The following is a 17062-nucleotide window of genomic DNA, read 5'->3' on the forward strand; positions in this document are numbered from 1 at the left end:
ACCGCATTCTGAAATCTATGGGGATCAAGCCAAGTTCCCAAGCTTCATCAAACAGGAGGCCAAGCACATCAGGCGTCAGGGGGCCATTGTCTGGTTTCCGAGCTCCATCGTTCTTGTTCGATGCACTGTATATGGGTCCGAGGTGATTGAATCGAGTATCGAGGTTTGAGATTCAAGTTTGTGAAAGCTGAAAGTTCAGAAAGAGAAGTCGTAGAGATTGCTTGTTGGATATTCAAGATCTACACAGAGGTCCCATTTGGCTTTCTTATAGGTTTGTGCCAAGCTCATTGACTCAATATGACTCCTTTCAATTATGACTCTCCGTGTGTCAAGTATGTCATATTTGAAGGAACAAAGATGAGTTGGTTGAGTAAGGCCGGGTTTCATTGTCATCCTATGTTGAAGATCGCCGATTGTGACTCTCCGCAAGTCAAGGTTACTTTATATATTTGATGGGTTGACGGAAGTGTTAGTAATGTGAGTTTATGAGGTCAAGTGTATTTGTTTCTCTACTGAAATCTGATGATTGTACATTTTGTGAGTCAAATATGCTGTCAACTTTGGGGAGATGTAGAGAGCATTAATGCTCGGGTTCGGAGAAGATTTGCATTGTTATCTCATGATGACTACTTCTATCAACTCCTTGTGAGTCAATAGTTTATAATAGAAGGAAATACTCACTGCTGGTGAGTCGTTATTCATTGTCATCCTATGCTGAACTTCAGCCGCGATGCCTCGTGAGTCGGGGTACCGGCATTCTTCGCAAGAATTTTCGTTTCTTCTTCGATGTGGACGAAGAGAGCCGAGAACTTTAAACGATTTGGCGGCTCCATCAAATAGTGGTCTTCGACAAAGTCAATGTCGAAGATGTCTACGACCTTAAGTTCGATGTACACCTAGTAACACCGAAGACAAGTGGGAGAGATAAAGGGCATGGAGGGTTATCGAAAAATTATTTAAATTGACCTTCCAGCAAAGGCCAATGTGGGATCTAGTAAGGCATTCTGAGAATAACTGATTGAGGCGAAAAATGTTGTTGTGGTGCGCTATCGAATGGTGTGAGGATCCGATGGAGCTACATAATATCATACAGGTTCAGGGGGGAAGGGACTTGTGGGCTGGTTTTCGTGGTAGGAGACACACCTATCTAGTCGGGCTCATGCTTGCCTACAATCTATTTGATCTCTTTCTTTCTCTCTTCAATAGATTCCATGCATCTGCTTTTTCATGCACTAATAATTTATCAATCACTTCATGAACTGATTCCCTATGCCCCAATTTCCTTATTTTTTAGTTTCCTATTTTGATACCCCATGCTCTGATTTCATGTGCTCAACTTCCTATGTACCTAATACCAGATTGAATGTGCCTTTTATCTTTACAGACCAGTCAAGGTGCGAACAGCAACGCCAGGAGGTGCTTATGTAGTTGAACAACCATGTGCAAGTAATGCCTGGGAGGAAGATTGTACACGGAAAAGATATCCCACCAAATAAAACGTAGAGACCCTACAACATCGAAATAGGAGGGGAGACATTTAGATATTTAATCTTCTCAGACACATACACTGCCTTTGAGATCAATGGCAGGTCCTAAGTCTTGCCTGAGATGATCCTTGGCTCCAAAATCAAAATGTGTGCATATATACATTAGGATAAAGGCATAAGATCAGACCTAGTAATTCAATCATTATTTTATTTTTCAAGCCCTGACCATGATCGTGTAACCACATCGAAAAGTCGAAGATATAACGACGTAGCACCTACTCCCAATGAGTAGTACCCCAATCCAGTATCGATGTCAATTAACTGTGGGACTAAAACGGCCAGTATATACAGGACCCATATAGATCCATGTGAGGCGCGCCTCGTTCTCGATCGTAACTAAGAAAAAGTGGAAACCTTTGAAAGAAAAAGGTCCGAAAATGATATGGGCCCAAATGGAGGCTACTAGCACGATGTTCTCAGAAGTATTTAGAGTTAATTGTTGTGCATTAGAAGGAAAATTTAGTGGGCTTCCTCAAGGCAGCGGTGAGCATCCTATCTGTCAGTCCATATTCCCAAACGGCATACGGAGCCTCGTGAAATACCGAGTACAGAAATTTGTGCTGACCTGATTGACGTAGCCCTATTATCTCAGCCATCTACAGCCTGATCTACCTAGAAGAGGCAATGTGTCACTGAATCATGTAATTCCTTATGTGATTCGAATATATGGTGACCTCCGACTCCGTACTAAATCAAGTTTTTCATCTTACGGCTGGTTAAATGACCCTTGTTGAGATTCCTTTCCGCCCGTCATGATCCAGGTCGGTGGATATCTCACTGGTTAGGGCTAGAGCTCCGGATCAAGGGGACAATGACACAGGCCCGTAGGGCTAGTTAAGGACAGGGTCTAAATCTAGAGGACGCCACGGAACGGTGGTTTAGCCCTAACGGTTCCGGTCCTTCGTCAAGGTGCTGTTAACTGTTGATTAGTAAAGTACTACGTACCTAGGTCTCTTGAAGACGGAGGAACACATGGCGCATGGCATGATATCGGTTTGACATGTACCGGTACTATGACATGACACTCAGAATAACCGGAGCACGTGCTACATATGTAGACAGGATGACGTTAACTAAATTTTGTTCATGCGGACAATTACTGACAGTGTCTACAGCGTTTTTACCTTTCTGGATATACATCTGAACTCAATGAGATCGACCTGTTCCTGCCCCAGGCTTGCCTAGGTGTCAATGAGAAGCACTCACTTGAAGTTGTTGTAGTACTTAAGAGGGAAAACTAAGAGACAAATAACTTGGCGTGCCATGCTGTATGGTTTACTAATGGAGAGCATAGTTATACGATCCACATATAGTCAGCTTTACTACTACGTAGCTAGAAGTCTCTATCATACAATGCTATTGTGGGCTTTATTCTAGAATCCGAAACATGCTCAATGAAGCAACTGACAGAGGTCTCCAAGGTTGCACATGATATAACGCTCTAAGTTCTGATATCTAGATCGTTTAAATACATGAGTTCATTTCCATCCCATAACGTCTGTTTTCAATACATACAAGCGTTTTCCCTCTTAGCCTTGTATGTTCTAGTTTTGACTGGGCTAGATACGTAACAATATTCCCAACCATAAGCACTAAGCGTAAACACCTCTAGAGGATAAAAATTACGATTCGGAAACACCTAGAACCGTGGCCGAAGCTCCAGCCCGGAACCGAAACCTGAACAGCAAACGATTTTGCTGGGAACATTAGTCGAATTCACAGTCATAAGTACTTACGAGGGACATACTAATTTCCGACATCTTTGACAAATCTATCTCCTTCGACGGATGCATTGGATCCTATGCATATACTCGGCTAAAATTAACCAGCTTGGAAGAGTCCGTCACCGAATACGGTAACTGGCAAAATACCTACATTAGCCCTAACTAGTTCACAATTTGCCTACCTTCGAGACAATTTCAGTTATTCTCAGCTCCGCATGAGGCTATATACATCATAATAGCACCTATCAATATACTAACCTAGTTAAACAATTTGTAACGCCGCACGAAGCACACTGTTCCCCTCAGTTACGTCTCAGTAATCAGAAAATAACTCGATGATCGTCCTTGACTGTAAATGGAAACTCTTATCGAAGTCATTACTACTTTGGAACTAGTTTGCTGTAGGGCTCGTTTAAATCAAGGCTAAAGGACAGTGCGTATATACGGAGAACTCCGTGCAGTATGTAGTTAATAACATGCGTACGTGTATGTATATGCTAATTTACGGGTCTAGGTGTAGAGCCCACTAAGACGTAGATGGACTTTCAGCTGCAGGGCATTCTCAGTTCGGACGAAAGGTCGATCATTATGCTTACGTACTTGACTACTTGCATAGCTTTAGCTAATGTGGAATATTCAAGTGTACGGGTATCAATCCATTGTATTATTCACTCGTATGCAATAACAGCAGGACGAATCCCAACTAGAGATTGTTCCTCGGACTCTGATCGTTACTGTCGTGGGCAATTCCACGCATATGAGGTGGTAGTCGAATACCCATGGCTCCTAACCTATTATTAATACTGTTATAGTTGTTTTTGGTGCTAGTGCTGCTCAATGCGGACACAGAACCAGAACTATCCGTGACTTTCCTTTCGGTAACATCAACTCTAGCACGAGCAACCCCAATTGCCGGCACCACCCATTTGCCGCAGCTGCAACGCAATCCTTGCCAGGCGAATTTGCCTACGTTAGCTTCACACTTGGGGTTTGGACATGTTAGTCGACCTGATAGTGGAGCATCGCCGGTAGCTGTACCCGCCAACCCGTCGGCGGCAGACGATGAACGAGAAGTTTGGGAGGAGTCTTGAGCAGGGAATAAGCAGGGTCGCATCCATGTTAATGGATGAAGGAATATATGGGCGCAGTCCACCCCTTCCGTGGATTGCTTGGAGGGGGTCTTGCTGTCTTTATCATGAGGGTTGATGAAGGGTGTCGTAGCAAGGATGCGTCTGTTCTTATTAGCAATGAAATAGCTAAGCGCAATCCAAACATATAGGAGATGTATTGCGTACCGGCATTTACGACATCGAATCTCAGTCAGCTTCCCCCCCTCAGCCCCGTCACTATCAGGCTGCAACTCATCCTCAAATCGCACTACATCAATCTCCGGCGCCTTACCACATGCGGCACTAAGCTCAATCTGCCGGTGTGATTGCCAGCGCAGATATGCAGGGTCATTGGTGACATCATCCGGACAACCCATCTCATAATAAAGCCATAATTGCTTCATGAAATCTTCATTCGGTTCTGCTATTGCGCGAGTCTTGCGAACCAATTCTAGGGCTGACTCAGGGTCGAGGTTCTTTGGTTGTCGATGTAATAGATATGCAATACATATAGCTGCAGATCGGGATTTTCCCATGGCACTGTATGAGTGGTCAGTACATAGACTGTATGGATGTAGACGAGCAGCCAATCAGATCGACGAGGATCATGCCAGCCATTAATATAAATCGCGGTATCATTGGTATTAGCCACAGGCATAAGGATCCACACCATCCATAGCTTAGTGAGCTCGCTATATATTAGGGTCTTGCTTGTTGCAGGGGTACGAACGGACGCCTTGGAGAAGAGGGGCAAGAACAGCACAGTACGTACCAGTGAACTAAAACACCACCACCTGCATCCAGCCCTGCTTGAATAAATGCATTCGCGGTGGCAAAATATTGCAAAAGATCTTCATCGTCTACATCGTCGACTTCAATTTTGAGATGTTGAAACCCTTCTGTCAGGTTCTCATCCGGATGCATACGCAGTACCGAGACCACGTGCGTAATATTCGCTTTTTGTAATGCAGCTTTATTTCTGAGGGAGATCACACTGTTTGTAATCCAGGGCCAGGAGTGGAGAAGTGGTTAGCAAAATATTCAAAAGGCGTCCATCCATCATGTCAGGTTGGCGATCATAGTGGGACACGGCAAACCCGGCACCTCGCGAAAAGTTCAAAAGCAAAGACAGGAAAAAGCAAAATACTAACCCGCCGATGTAAAGGTTGTGTCCCTCAATCTGATTCAAAGTCATACTGCCTAGTCGGATTGAGAGCGATGATATGTATGATGGAAGGCAGTAGTGTAACGTGCGTCAGTGGTACTCAGCAACGGCTATACAGCTTCGACTTGGCCTGATTAGGATCAAGCCTCAAGACACACTCTTCCCGATGTGAATTCGGTATCCTGACGCAGTTGTGTGAGATGCTGCGTTTTTGATAATCAAAAATAAGAATTTCTACGACACGGATACCGGTCTAACTTCTTTTGATTATAGTCTGTGGAGACTAGTATTGGAACAGTATAGGCTATCCGCCCAGTCTAACCGCATTTGTGTACTTACCCATTGCGGAGTAGCGCGGATAGTAGTCTGTTCTTCCGTCTTCGTAGGGCAGACTCTTACTCCTTCCTGTACGAGTAATATAAACCTAGTGTGTCCTCGTCCCTGGGAATAACCAAGTGAATATTAACCGGGATATCCGATATGATATTACGTCGTAGATACTAGGTACCATGTAAGCAACTACAAGTAACTATGTACAAGTATGTAATTGAGTGAGATTGGATTGCTGATGCTGCAAGCACTCGGATAGTTCTGAGTTAATCGTTGTGTATCAGTGTCGGCAATTATTTTAGCCAGAAGTCTTGAGACTCCTCTTAAGACCATGTCCCACCCAACAAATCCCAAGAGTAATTGGAAAAACGGTCAACAAAAAGAAATAATAACGGCATTGACGTCAAATGACAAACAGTGAGTTGTTCACTCCTTAGTTGGAAATCGAATCAATCGATAGTGTATGTATGTGTCTCGGGATTTGCATGCTCCCAACTACACGTTGCAGCATACGTAATTTTTTGCTTCTGTTCAATTTCATGCTTGAATGCATTTGAGTTGACATGATTGAATGGTTCAGGGAGATAAGTACGGCCGCTAACGCGATCCAAGCGAGAGTCAAAATTTCACCTGTTCGTGGTAACGACTATCTATCTGGCTTGTAAGTAAACTTTATAGCCTGATATGTATCCAATGACAAATGTTCGGGTGGACAATTTTCCTCAGTCATGTCCACCTTGTATTGTATGGTGGTTTGGATTCCATCCACACTGTCTTGAATCATGCTTTGAAATGATTCCGCCGTGACGGAAATACCGCGGATGAAGCAGAAAATCGTGCACGGCGCACACGCCCCCTCAAGCCTTTGGGTTTGATGGTAAAACTGGGGTGATATGCAAAGCCAAATGCCGATATGTAATGTTTAAATTCCAGGTCTTTATTAGGGCGAGTTACGTATACCCTCAGACAATTCATTTCCGATTCTTGATTACTCGTTCATCATGGTCGAAGCCATACGTACGACGATGTACGAGGTAGTCATGCGACATACGAGGGTTCCAATTATTAGCTGTTAGTTAGCTCTACGTAGTAAGCTGACGGACTTTCGGAATTCGGGAGTACGTGGTCAAGACGGCGAAGAGGTGGAAATTCCTTCTTTGGGGCTAGATGGTCGTGCGCTGGTTCCATATTAGGACATAAGCAGTTAGACTGTTAGATGTTGGTCCACTTCGCCTCTTAAGGCTGACGGGCGGGCGGGCCACGGGGTTAGAATAACACTAAGCCTAAACAACATAAGCGTGTATACACAGTATGATTACCGTACGTAATCTATTTTACTTGTCTACAAACCCAAGTCCCTTAAATCTGACAGTTGTGTCCTTGTATGAGTGATTTATTCGGGCAGTTAATTAGCACAGACGTATCTCCGTGCATAATAAAAGGATTCAGTTACAGGGTCGTATCCCGTAAGTATGTATCGATAAGAGATCAAAACGTCAGCTACTATGTATATGTACATCGTCTCGTCTTGAGTCTGACCTTGACGGACACAGATCTTCATAAACGATCTAATTCGTTCATTTATGTCCAATGGTCAATAGCTACATAAATCTCTGTGGAGATGCTTCTCGTGGTCCGTACTTGTACGGATACATTTTTCCGAAGCGTATTGTCCGTACTGTAACACAGATACGTATCGAGTTAGTTAATATGGACAATCTCGGTATCAATCACACCGAACCAAATACTTGCTCACATACTTAATCTCTGTTAATTAACAACCCCAGCGCAAAGACTTACCGTCTCATCAGCAGGTATATTATTGTTGATTGCTGCCGATTTCGCTTTTCCGACCGCTTCCCTCCAAACATCGCGTCTAGTTTCATACAGTCTAAGAAAATTAAGACATGGTGCAAAACTTAAAAATCTCCGACGCGGAAATAATTGCCTAGCATGTTTTTCTGACTTTTTAGATTTGATTCAGATGGATTCAAGACATAACAAATAATTATTATAACTGGGGTAAATCCATAATCCAGTGCGTAGGTTAATCGATCAGTCAGCAATGAGGTCAGCCGAATCAGCCCTGAAAGGATAATGGCCTAGAAAAAGATAGAGTTGGTTACACACGATTAGAAACGTGCGTTGGTAGTGATGGCGACCTTTGGAACTATACACATGTACGTAATTATGTATTTCCCGGATAGGAAGCTCTCTAAGTTAACTTTTCAGAGATTCTTTTAAGTTAACTTAATTCATGATGTTTTCAATCTGTCTCATGATCGAGTACGTAGTTCTAAGTTTGTTGATACCTCTACTTAACGTAGTGTCAGATGGTCTCTTGTTTCAATCTAATCTCCGGCTGCGTGATCCGTGGGCTGCCTGATTAAAATGCGGCGTAGGGCAGGCGTATGCGCACCCTAATTCCTTATGTACGACGTTAGGTGGTCACAATGCTAGCGGTAAATCCATCGTGCCAATCTTGGTCCACTGAAATGAGTAGATCTCAGTCGACTGGATTTGGGCATTGATCACCAAGATGTTCTGACCTGAAAGCCTTCAAAGTTCAATGTGGCAAGTGAGAGACCGTGTGGCGCAGGGTCTCCATTGATTACAGAATCGGTATTACATAGCTGACTAGTTACCGTGTCTTACCAATACATAATCAACTGAGTCAATAAGTTACCGTAACAATGTACAGAATAAGTACGTACTACAGAAGAAGGATCTTGTCTATTGAACTCTAACGTCGCCAGACTGGGGAAAATTTCCTATTTAGTACCATCAACTACCCCATAATTCTTCATAGGCTTCTGGAAGTACTTTTAATTTGCTACATGAATCGGCTCATATAATTTGGGCCGACCACTAGTTAAGAGTGATGTCTTCACCGCTTGAACAAATTGTCTAAATATTTAGCAATAATTTACTTGCTGATTATTTGCTGCGAGTGGTTAATTAACAAGTGGGATGAGCACAATATGATTGGTTGCTAGGATGACACTAACCTGACCTGGTAGGTAGTTGATTCGGCCTCGATAAACGGACGGCACCACCTGTTGAAGACAAGACAACTCCTCACCATCTGTCTCAATTATGGATATCTGGTTTGTTTATGCTCAGAAAACACAAATAGAAATAATATTGATGAAATTCATTCGCTGCCAACCCTCGTATATCCAAGGCGAGTCATTCATGGACCGCCAATTGCTCTGATACGAGGCGCAAGCTTTTCTTATCTGTTTCGTCTCATTCCTCGCTTGCGACGTTTCATTTTATGGCAGATGCAGGGTTTATTTTCGATCATAGCTCATACATTAGGAAAAAGGAAACCTTGGACACACACTTTATGATCACGTCTATGCGCACAAAAGGCCGACCATTGATCAGCACAAGGCTGCCGGTGCCAAGATAACCCCCCAGGTCTAACCCGATAGAGGCGATATGGGAACGATTGGTAGAATGGCTAGGTGACGGAGTCTGCCCTACGACAGAGCTGTTGAACTGAACTGTCCGAGTCAGAGTACCTAAACGGGTCAACGCTACAATACGATACGGTACGATACGATACGAATACATAAGGCGTCGTCCCGCCCTCCTTTCCGGTGGCTAGTCTAAGACAGCTGAAAGTCACCATTAATAATAAATTAAGCTTAGATTCGTACAGAGTACGACGTGCTGACTACGTACTCTTTCAGTACTCGGAGATAACCTCGGCCGATGCTGAAGGTGAGAAACGGAGACAACGAGGCTAGGAATTCCAGTCAATACAGATATACCAATCAGATGCAGTCACTGACAGTAGTAAACTGTACCGCGCCAGCCACGCCTTACCATAGGAACAAAAGGCAAAAACCCATAGATTGGTACTGGGACTGGACTTTGACAGAGCGTGGACCCGGGGACCCACGGCGTCGAGCTCATAGCGTGGGATTGTGTGACGGGCTAACTTCTGCCCTAGCGAGCCAAAGTCGATTTTATCTTGAACACTGGCCTGGCATATCGTGGTACATAGACTGTGTATAAAGATGTAATTACAGTCAACGGTTAACGACTCACACTCAATTCGTAGCCCAGCAAGTTAAGAGATCTCTTCCAACGGCTCCCGATTAAAGTCGACGAGAGTTGCGTGCTGTGCCACCAAGATCCACTGACTGGCCCTCTTCCAGTGGGGAGCGGCCTTTAGGAATCAACAGAATAATACAATACCCTCAGCTTCCCCTGATTCGCCAACAAATACTTGGAAGAGGCAAAGGTTGAAACCATCGAAGCGCTGTGACTGCAGGGTATGTAGCCTTCGAGCTTCCGCATACATACTAAGCATATGTAGTAGTTGCAAAAAAGGAGGGGTGATGATGCATGTGCAGGGTGTGAGAGAAAAAGGCCGAAGAGGAAAATAAAAAGCATGCCCTAAAAGTACGGAACGACGGCTCCTGCCATGCTCCATACATACCATACAGCTATACTGGATACGGTTAGAATGTGTATAATTGTTAACGGTCAGGATTCGGTGCCCTACAGCCTTGTGTTCTTTGTATAACCATTGTTTGGCACTGTGGCATAGATATATTCGAATGACCTGTAATTGGATTGATCATCATAGTATTGATGTATCGATTGAACGTCTTCAGATCTTTTGCACATATCATGTCCATACGTACATGGAGATGTACTTACTGTATTATTAATATTACGCAATATTACCAAATACTCCTAGTGCGTAACTGCGTAGTAATTCAGGGTAAAGTTACCTATTTACACGGCCAGTTACCCAGCCCCACCGCAACGACAGCCGGGGTTTGCGATGATTTGACTCTGCATCTGCAGTGTGTCTACTAAACGTATATTATTAGTAGCTGGTGCTGCATCTGCTACGCGCTAGCTAGGGTTCTTGCTTTCTCAAGTTACTTGGTCAAGTGGTAACTTAGTGAGCTAACTTGTTACTATCACTCGCCCCTCCCTCTCTCCTTATTGCATTACTAGTGGCATTAATTGATATAAGCCCTATGTCCTTCTTGACCATTGCTCTCTCTCCACTGGATACATAATTTCATCTTTTCCTTCCTCTCCCGTTATACACAATGGCTGCTATATTATCGTCTATTATTATAACTGGGTACTAACCTCCTGTGGATGTACACCTCCCATGGCTTTCGCTCTCTCACTGTTGTATTGGATATGGTCACCACCATTTACTGCCAATCATCTATTTTGAGCCATTACCGCATCCTGCATCGCTCCTACCCCGTTTGATCTCTTTTTATTATCTGTCGCGGCACCGTCCTCGCAGGCGCCTTCCTTCAGTTTTACTTCTTGCGCCGTTTCTTCCCTCGGCATCTTTCTCAACCTCAACTTCTTCCAATTTTCTCTCACAACGACTCGATTGATCAGAAGTTTCATAGGAATGGTTTTGAGAAGGAATCAATTTGCGAAGGGAACAACCAACAATTGATCATATATCGTCTGAGACGTCTGCCATTGACCGACCCCGAGCTGATCTTCATTCTGCATGCGCCGCCCTATTCAACCCTAACTGCAACTTTTTATCCGGTCTCCGCAGACCATAAACTACTCGGCATTTGAATAGGGTATAGAACCAGTGATATATATATTTCTGCGCATTTATATATTTTTTTTTCCACCGAGTCTACCGTCTTGTTTATATGACGCTTGTGCTTCTTCATTCATTGGCGTTGACTGACTTCCGTTGATACTCATCACTCCCTATTTGTACCAGGTGCGAGCAACATTCACTTTGGTCAAGTTATGGTTAGATAACTTGCGCTCGACACTCTGCTCGTGATATCCTCTCGTCAAATTTACTACAAATTGTGCTGGGAAAGACTGCCAAAGTTGCGTGGGCCAAAATCGAAAGGAAAGTACACTGAGGTTGTTTGTATTCTCGAACCGACGGTGTGGTGAGCGTTCCTTGCGGACTCGAATATGGACTTCTCCCGGTTCTCACCTCACGAGGAAAATCCACCGACACAATCGTATTCGTCACGCGGTCCAATGCGCATCCCCACGAAAACAATCGAGGACTTTGCTCCTCCTCCGCTACCTCCGCCGCAACGTATCAATGATCTCGAAAATGGTCATGACGCGGGTTGGCTTCATGCCAACGGGATGGGTCGTCCTGATATGACTAAGCTCGCCCCTATCAACCCAAGCTCGAGCTTATTTGGTGGTCATCGCGCCCCAGAGCCTATTCCACGCATTGAGCGCATGTCATTAGATGATTCGGCTGGTCGATCATCTAGCTTCTCCCACACCAAGATTGAGCTTCCGAGACGAGAGACCTCAAGCTTCCAGAGTTCTTATGCAACACATTTCTCAGAGCCCATGTAAGTCAAGCCTTGCTCGTTCTATTTCTAGCCAGCAAATCACCGTGGGCGATAGCTAATTTACTTGCAGCTTACAAGGCGAACAAAACTTCTCCCGAAAATGTGTAATGAGCTCTTCGGACAATTACGATCGACATCTCCTGTCAAAAATCGGAAAACCTCATTCCCCACCTCGTACCTCGAGCATACTCGGCAATGATTTCAGATCAGGCAGCCTGGGAACTAGTTTCCAACCATCTTCGCTATATGACTCGTCGTACAGCCTCGGCAATTATGCTGTATCACCGGGTGGTCTTTCGCCGAGATCAAAGGCTTCTTGGAAAGATACTTCAGATTATCGGAGCCCTAGCGTCGAAAGCAATGCGCCATCTACAAGCATTGATTACGATAGCCGCAGACGCACCGGCGCTTTGACTCCTCAATCAGAAGATACTTTTTCTTTTTTCCCGCGACCTGGTCGACCATATCAAGAGCAGAGCGTATTCCCTGATGTCGAATGCGAAGACGACAACCATATGTCTCATAGTGATTACTTGTCCGGGCAGCATGGAATGAAGCGAAGAGCGTCATCTCCGCCACGTGAACCTATTCTACACAAGGCACCAAGCAACGGTGATCTTGCGTCACGACGAACGAGCGCACACCACTTCACAAATCATGTTTCTCCCACTTCACGTCATTTACCGAGTCATAACTCGATATCGTCTCTGTCCTCCGCTAGCTGGCGGACATCCACATCTTTTAGCTCTTCGGCTGGACTGTCAGCTGGTACAAGTGCATCTTCGTATGATCGTATGTCTACTGGAGGTCAATCTCCCAAATCAGACGGAGATCACTATCATGATAAAGCAGTCGTAAACCAACCCAGCCCCAACGGGTCAGTCGGTGGATTCTCTACTTTAAAAACACCATACTATAATGGGGATTCCAAACCCACCGTGTCGAACCGAAAGATCTCGTTCCAATCGGGCATTAGCGGACCGAGGGGCGGCAATTCCAAGTTGGGCGGACTATACATCTGCGACTGCTGTCCGAAAAAACCCAAGAAGTTTGAGACTCAGGAGGAACTCCGGTAAGTCACAAACAGCACTTATTGTATTAACTTGTACTAACCAGCAGTAGGACTCACGAATTGGAAAAACAATATACATGCCAATACTGCAGCAATCGATTTAAGAATAAGAATGAAGCAGAACGACATCAGAATTCGCTACATCTGCGACGTCATTCGTGGTCTTGTGCGGCACTTGCAAACTTCCAGGCAGCATTCCATCCGTCAACATCACCAGTGACGCAAACAAGCGCAGGCCCTACTCACGACACATGTGGCTATTGTGGCGAGGAGTTCCCCAACAACCCCGAACCAGACTGGGATCAACGTTTTGAGCATTTGACTACCATGCACAAATTCGGTGAATGCAACAACGTGAAGAAGTTCTTCCGAGCAGATCATTTCCGACAACATCTCAAGCATAGCCATGCAGGGACACCGGGGAAGTGGACTAACATTCTCGAAAATGCATGTATGAAGGAGGAACCTCAAGCAGAATCGAGGCTCGGAAGTATCAGTGAGAAGGGCTGTAAGAGATCTGAATTAGGAGATGCACCATTGACATCAAGCACAATCGATGAAGTCATGGACGAGTCCTAGAATCTTGATCATCTCGTATTTCGATATCTTCACCGCCACTGTACGTACCCGGTTACACTTGAATGCCTACGACTGCTTATACGACACGATTTCTTTCATCTGGAACGAATAACGGCCTCCCTCTCTGTTTATATTACAACTATTTGAACCTGCGAGTTTATACCGAGACTTGATCATTTCTCAAGCGAAATTCATTTGAAGCGAAGAACAGCCGACGGATGTTTGCAAAGATGCATCACAACGACTTTAATGCATGGAAAGTCTTTACACGACGAAACGAAAAAAGCGCAGAATCAAAAAATTTTTTTTCTGGAAGTTTACATAACGGCCATCATTCAAGTTTTTTGCATGTACACGGGGATATCAAAACAAAAATTGAATACAAAAAAGTGACTTTTTTTGGTCTGGTGTGAGACGGGTTGGCTTTGTATTTATACATGGTTATAAAGTATCTCACTTAGTACTTTGGTATAGGTGGCCATCAGATTACTACAAATTTACGAGGTTATGAAGGACATTACCTGCTCTACTATAGATCATTGGTACTTAGTAAATATGGCTTGATCAGGATGGGTGTACTGCATCCATTGTCTATAACTACCTAAGACTAACTATGTATATGTATCTAGAAAAGGATCAAAAGATGTAAAATATAAAATCCATTCATCAGCAGATCCTAAATAACCGATGAATCAGATAAATATGTACTACCGACAAATTCTCGCTTTTTGTGCTGAAATCAATATCAAACGGACAGATAGAAGTGTGTGTGCAGCGAGATTAAAGAATATAGTACAGCTCTCGTAAAAATTGGAAAGAGATGAATAATCAGACATGAGAGAGAAGATTAAATGATTAGGCAGGTGACAGAGATGCTTTTCTGTCGCAAATGTGAGAAAAAAGAACAAAACAACAATGCTGTTGTGGGTATCCGAACGAATGAAAAGAAGCAAAACAAAAATAGAACAAAGAGTCTCTCGCAAATCAGAGGTTGGACAGGAAATACAAGCCTAAGAAGATCACCGAAGTCGTAAGTTTGACCAGCGAAGGAAGTGAGAAAGAGGCGGCAGCACCAGTATATGCACCCGTGTGAGTGGCACTAGCTGTCTGTGTGGTGGTGTTGGCTGGAGATGTGGTAGTACCGGCATTCCCTGAGCTGGCAGCAGCAGAGACGGGCGAAGCAGTACTGATGGTAGCCGCTGTACCATTTCGAGCAGCAAAGCCAATACGATTTTGGTCAAAATCAAAGACCGAGTACACATTCTTCATGAAGACGTCCCCGAGAAGCCAGTCATCAGGTCCAAATGTTTGGACCGCAATGATATTTGAAAAGCATGTCGTACCACCGTTCTCTGTTGTACTGCCGATATAGTCTTTGGGCGAAACACTATAGGTCACACCAGAAAAAGTGAATTGCACAGTTGTGTTTGTGGAGCATGGAAAAGTGTATTCCTGGCCTGACAAAGCAGATCCTGGGATCAAGGCGTGAAGCGCGCTGGCATCGGCTGGTGGAAGAAAGATATATGACGTTCCGGTATCAATGATAGCAGACTTGCCAGTCACATTGAGACGAGTGCCAGCAACAACAGCGTCACCCAATGGAATCTCCCACCGGTCTGTGGTTGATATGACAGAGGTATATGTGATGTCACCCTCGAACTTCGAAGCGTCAACCCCGCCAAATGTGACTTCACCGTCCTTCGCACCATCCTCGTTTCGCTGCAAACTGATTCCGACAATGTTCGACGGAAGGAGTTTTGCATTGTCGATGGCCTCCATTGCTGTGGATGTCCCCGTTGTGCTCGATTTCGAGCGACCCAGCCCGAGAATACCGTCCATGGGATAATCGACAAAATCCTTTGATGCATTATTGACCAGTCCAAAAGTGAGTTGGAAGCTGAAATTGGCGAGTTTGACCGTGTCGGAGCTCAGCAAGCCTGACACTGTTCCAGATCCGTAACCGACACTGAACGTATTCCCCGATGTCTGCAACGTTGTCGAGTCATTCTGGCCAAAGGTGTTGTGCATTTCACAGGCGGGGACTGTGCAGTTGGTGCCGAATACCCAGCTGTTTGTACCGCCAGTATCGAACAGTATCCACATGGACTGATTGTTTGACCCGAAATCCATCTCAAAGAAGTAGGAGAAGTCATTTCCGTCCTCGTTAACGGTCGCGCTGTTCGGGCCAGTAGCAGGGTTTCCATGGACAATTGTATACTTGTTCTCGCGTTTATTCTATAAACTGTTAGCATCACGGCTTCTGAAGCTAGGAATCAAGATATATACCACAGTCGACCGCTTTTTCAGCGGAAGAGTCAGTAACTCGTCATGTGTGGCATCGTCCCCGCTGCTAGAACTCCCTCGCAAGTGAAATGGATAGAACCGTTCGACCAGTCTGCTGGTTAATGACGGAACCGCAGTCGAAGGGCGGATGTATGGATAGAATGCGTTGACGCCGATTGACAGAACAGCTGCAGGGAGTACATATCGAGAAAAAAGCATGATCCTAGACGAGGATCTCGAATATTGCGGTGGTCGTCGAACAATTCATTGATGACAGCAGTTGATTAATATGACATGCAATTCAATTGATCGGATGATTATGACAATGACGATGCGAAGATTAGTGATTATGCTGATCAAGGAACAAACACGCAAAAAAATCAGAACAGAAGAAATGCAGAAAAACACAAGTCAATGAGATAGAAGAATATTAAAGGTATACAGTGAATGAGGTTGGGGAAGGGGACCAAAAGAGGGACTGCTGACAGAAGGAAAGAGCGAATTAATGAAGGGAATAATATGATATGGATGGAGCAAGGAAAGAGCGACCCAGGAGGGAGCCCTCCAGTGGAAGGTGGTACCCTGCGCAGAGCTTAGCGGGGAAGCACCTTCCCTAGGCGCGCTGACTCGCATAAGGATCCGGCCAATCACGTTGTGCGCTGTCATCGGCTGGCCTGGAGATCGGTCCCGAAGAGGTTTAGCGCCATAGGAACCAGACGGGCGTGCTGCCCCTGACCTATCTTATTTCTCTCAACTATCTACAAGGTACACAGGACGACTTGTTCTGTATACACTCACAGCATCGATCATTAGATTCAGTTTCCTATCGTCAGTCATATACGATTATCAAGGTCCTTGCTTTATTCAACTCGAATAATACTGTGGGTAGTCACATCCCTTATGGTGTGG

General features: G+C 44.6%; 3 protein-coding genes across 3 annotated transcripts, besides 1 other annotated feature; 1 reads left to right on the forward strand and 2 right to left on the reverse strand.

The window, feature by feature from the left end:
* Positions 1 to 3913: 3913 nt before the first annotated feature.
* TSTA_071630 (dual specificity phosphatase, putative) lies at positions 3914 to 5720 on the reverse strand. Its single transcript, XM_002341113.1, has 4 exons — positions 5532 to 5720; positions 5153 to 5374; positions 4567 to 4920; positions 3914 to 4503 (listed from the first exon to the last, which is right to left on the reverse strand). Exons 1-4 carry the CDS (start codon positions 5573 to 5575, stop codon positions 3975 to 3977), a joined length of 1149 nt encoding a protein of 382 aa, XP_002341154.1. The 5' UTR covers positions 5576 to 5720; the 3' UTR covers positions 3914 to 3974.
* Positions 5721 to 9414: 3694 nt separating this feature from the next.
* Positions 9415 to 9448: a microsatellite.
* A 2223-nt stretch (positions 9449 to 11671) lies between these two features.
* TSTA_071640 (C2H2 finger domain protein, putative) lies at positions 11672 to 14386 on the forward strand. Its single transcript, XM_002341114.1, has 3 exons — positions 11672 to 12219; positions 12290 to 13291; positions 13342 to 14386. The coding sequence occupies exons 1-3, from the start codon at positions 11819 to 11821 to the stop codon at positions 13868 to 13870; spliced, it is 1932 nt and encodes a 643-aa protein (XP_002341155.1). The 5' UTR covers positions 11672 to 11818; the 3' UTR covers positions 13871 to 14386.
* Positions 14387 to 14435: 49 nt separating this feature from the next.
* Positions 14436 to 16683, reverse strand: TSTA_071650 (aspartic-type endopeptidase (CtsD), putative). The gene is made up of 2 exons (XM_002341115.1): positions 16157 to 16683; positions 14436 to 16105 (listed from the first exon to the last, which is right to left on the reverse strand). The coding sequence occupies exons 1-2, from the start codon at positions 16370 to 16372 to the stop codon at positions 14855 to 14857; spliced, it is 1467 nt and encodes a 488-aa protein (XP_002341156.1). The 5' UTR covers positions 16373 to 16683; the 3' UTR covers positions 14436 to 14854.
* Positions 16684 to 17062: the final 379 nt, after the last annotated feature.

This window comes from Talaromyces stipitatus, genomic scaffold (genome assembly GCF_000003125.1).
Source record: "Talaromyces stipitatus ATCC 10500 scf_1105507295523 genomic scaffold, whole genome shotgun sequence".
Classification (NCBI taxonomy): Eukaryota; Fungi; Ascomycota; class Eurotiomycetes; order Eurotiales; family Trichocomaceae; genus Talaromyces; species Talaromyces stipitatus.

What these genes read in the sequence shown, in the direction of transcription:
- TSTA_071640 (XM_002341114.1), top strand. Translation starts at nt 11,819, where the DNA reads ATGGACTTCTCCCGGTTCTCACCTCACGAGGAAAATCCACCGACACAA. An exon ending in ACACATTTCTCAGAGCCCAT is followed by an intron (nt 12,220 to 12,289) that starts GTAAGTCAAGCC and finishes ATTTACTTGCAG; the next exon opens with CTTACAAGGCGAACAAAACT. An exon ending in GAGACTCAGGAGGAACTCCG is followed by an intron (nt 13,292 to 13,341) that starts GTAAGTCACAAA and finishes AACCAGCAGTAG; the next exon opens with GACTCACGAATTGGAAAAAC.
- TSTA_071630 (XM_002341113.1), bottom strand. Translation starts at nt 5,575, where the DNA reads ATGACTTTGAATCAGATTGAGGGACACAACCTTTACATCGGCGG. An exon ending in CACAACCTTTACATCGGCGG is followed by an intron (nt 5,375 to 5,531) that starts GTTAGTATTTTG and finishes GATTACAAACAG; the next exon opens with TGTGATCTCCCTCAGAAATA. An exon ending in ATTCGATGTCGTAAATGCCG is followed by an intron (nt 4,504 to 4,566) that starts GTACGCAATACA and finishes TAATAAGAACAG; the next exon opens with ACGCATCCTTGCTACGACAC.
- TSTA_071650 (XM_002341115.1), bottom strand. Translation starts at nt 16,372, where the DNA reads ATGCTTTTTTCTCGATATGTACTCCCTGCAGCTGTTCTGTCAATCGGC. An exon ending in TGAAAAAGCGGTCGACTGTG is followed by an intron (nt 16,106 to 16,156) that starts GTATATATCTTG and finishes AACAGTTTATAG; the next exon opens with AATAAACGCGAGAACAAGTA.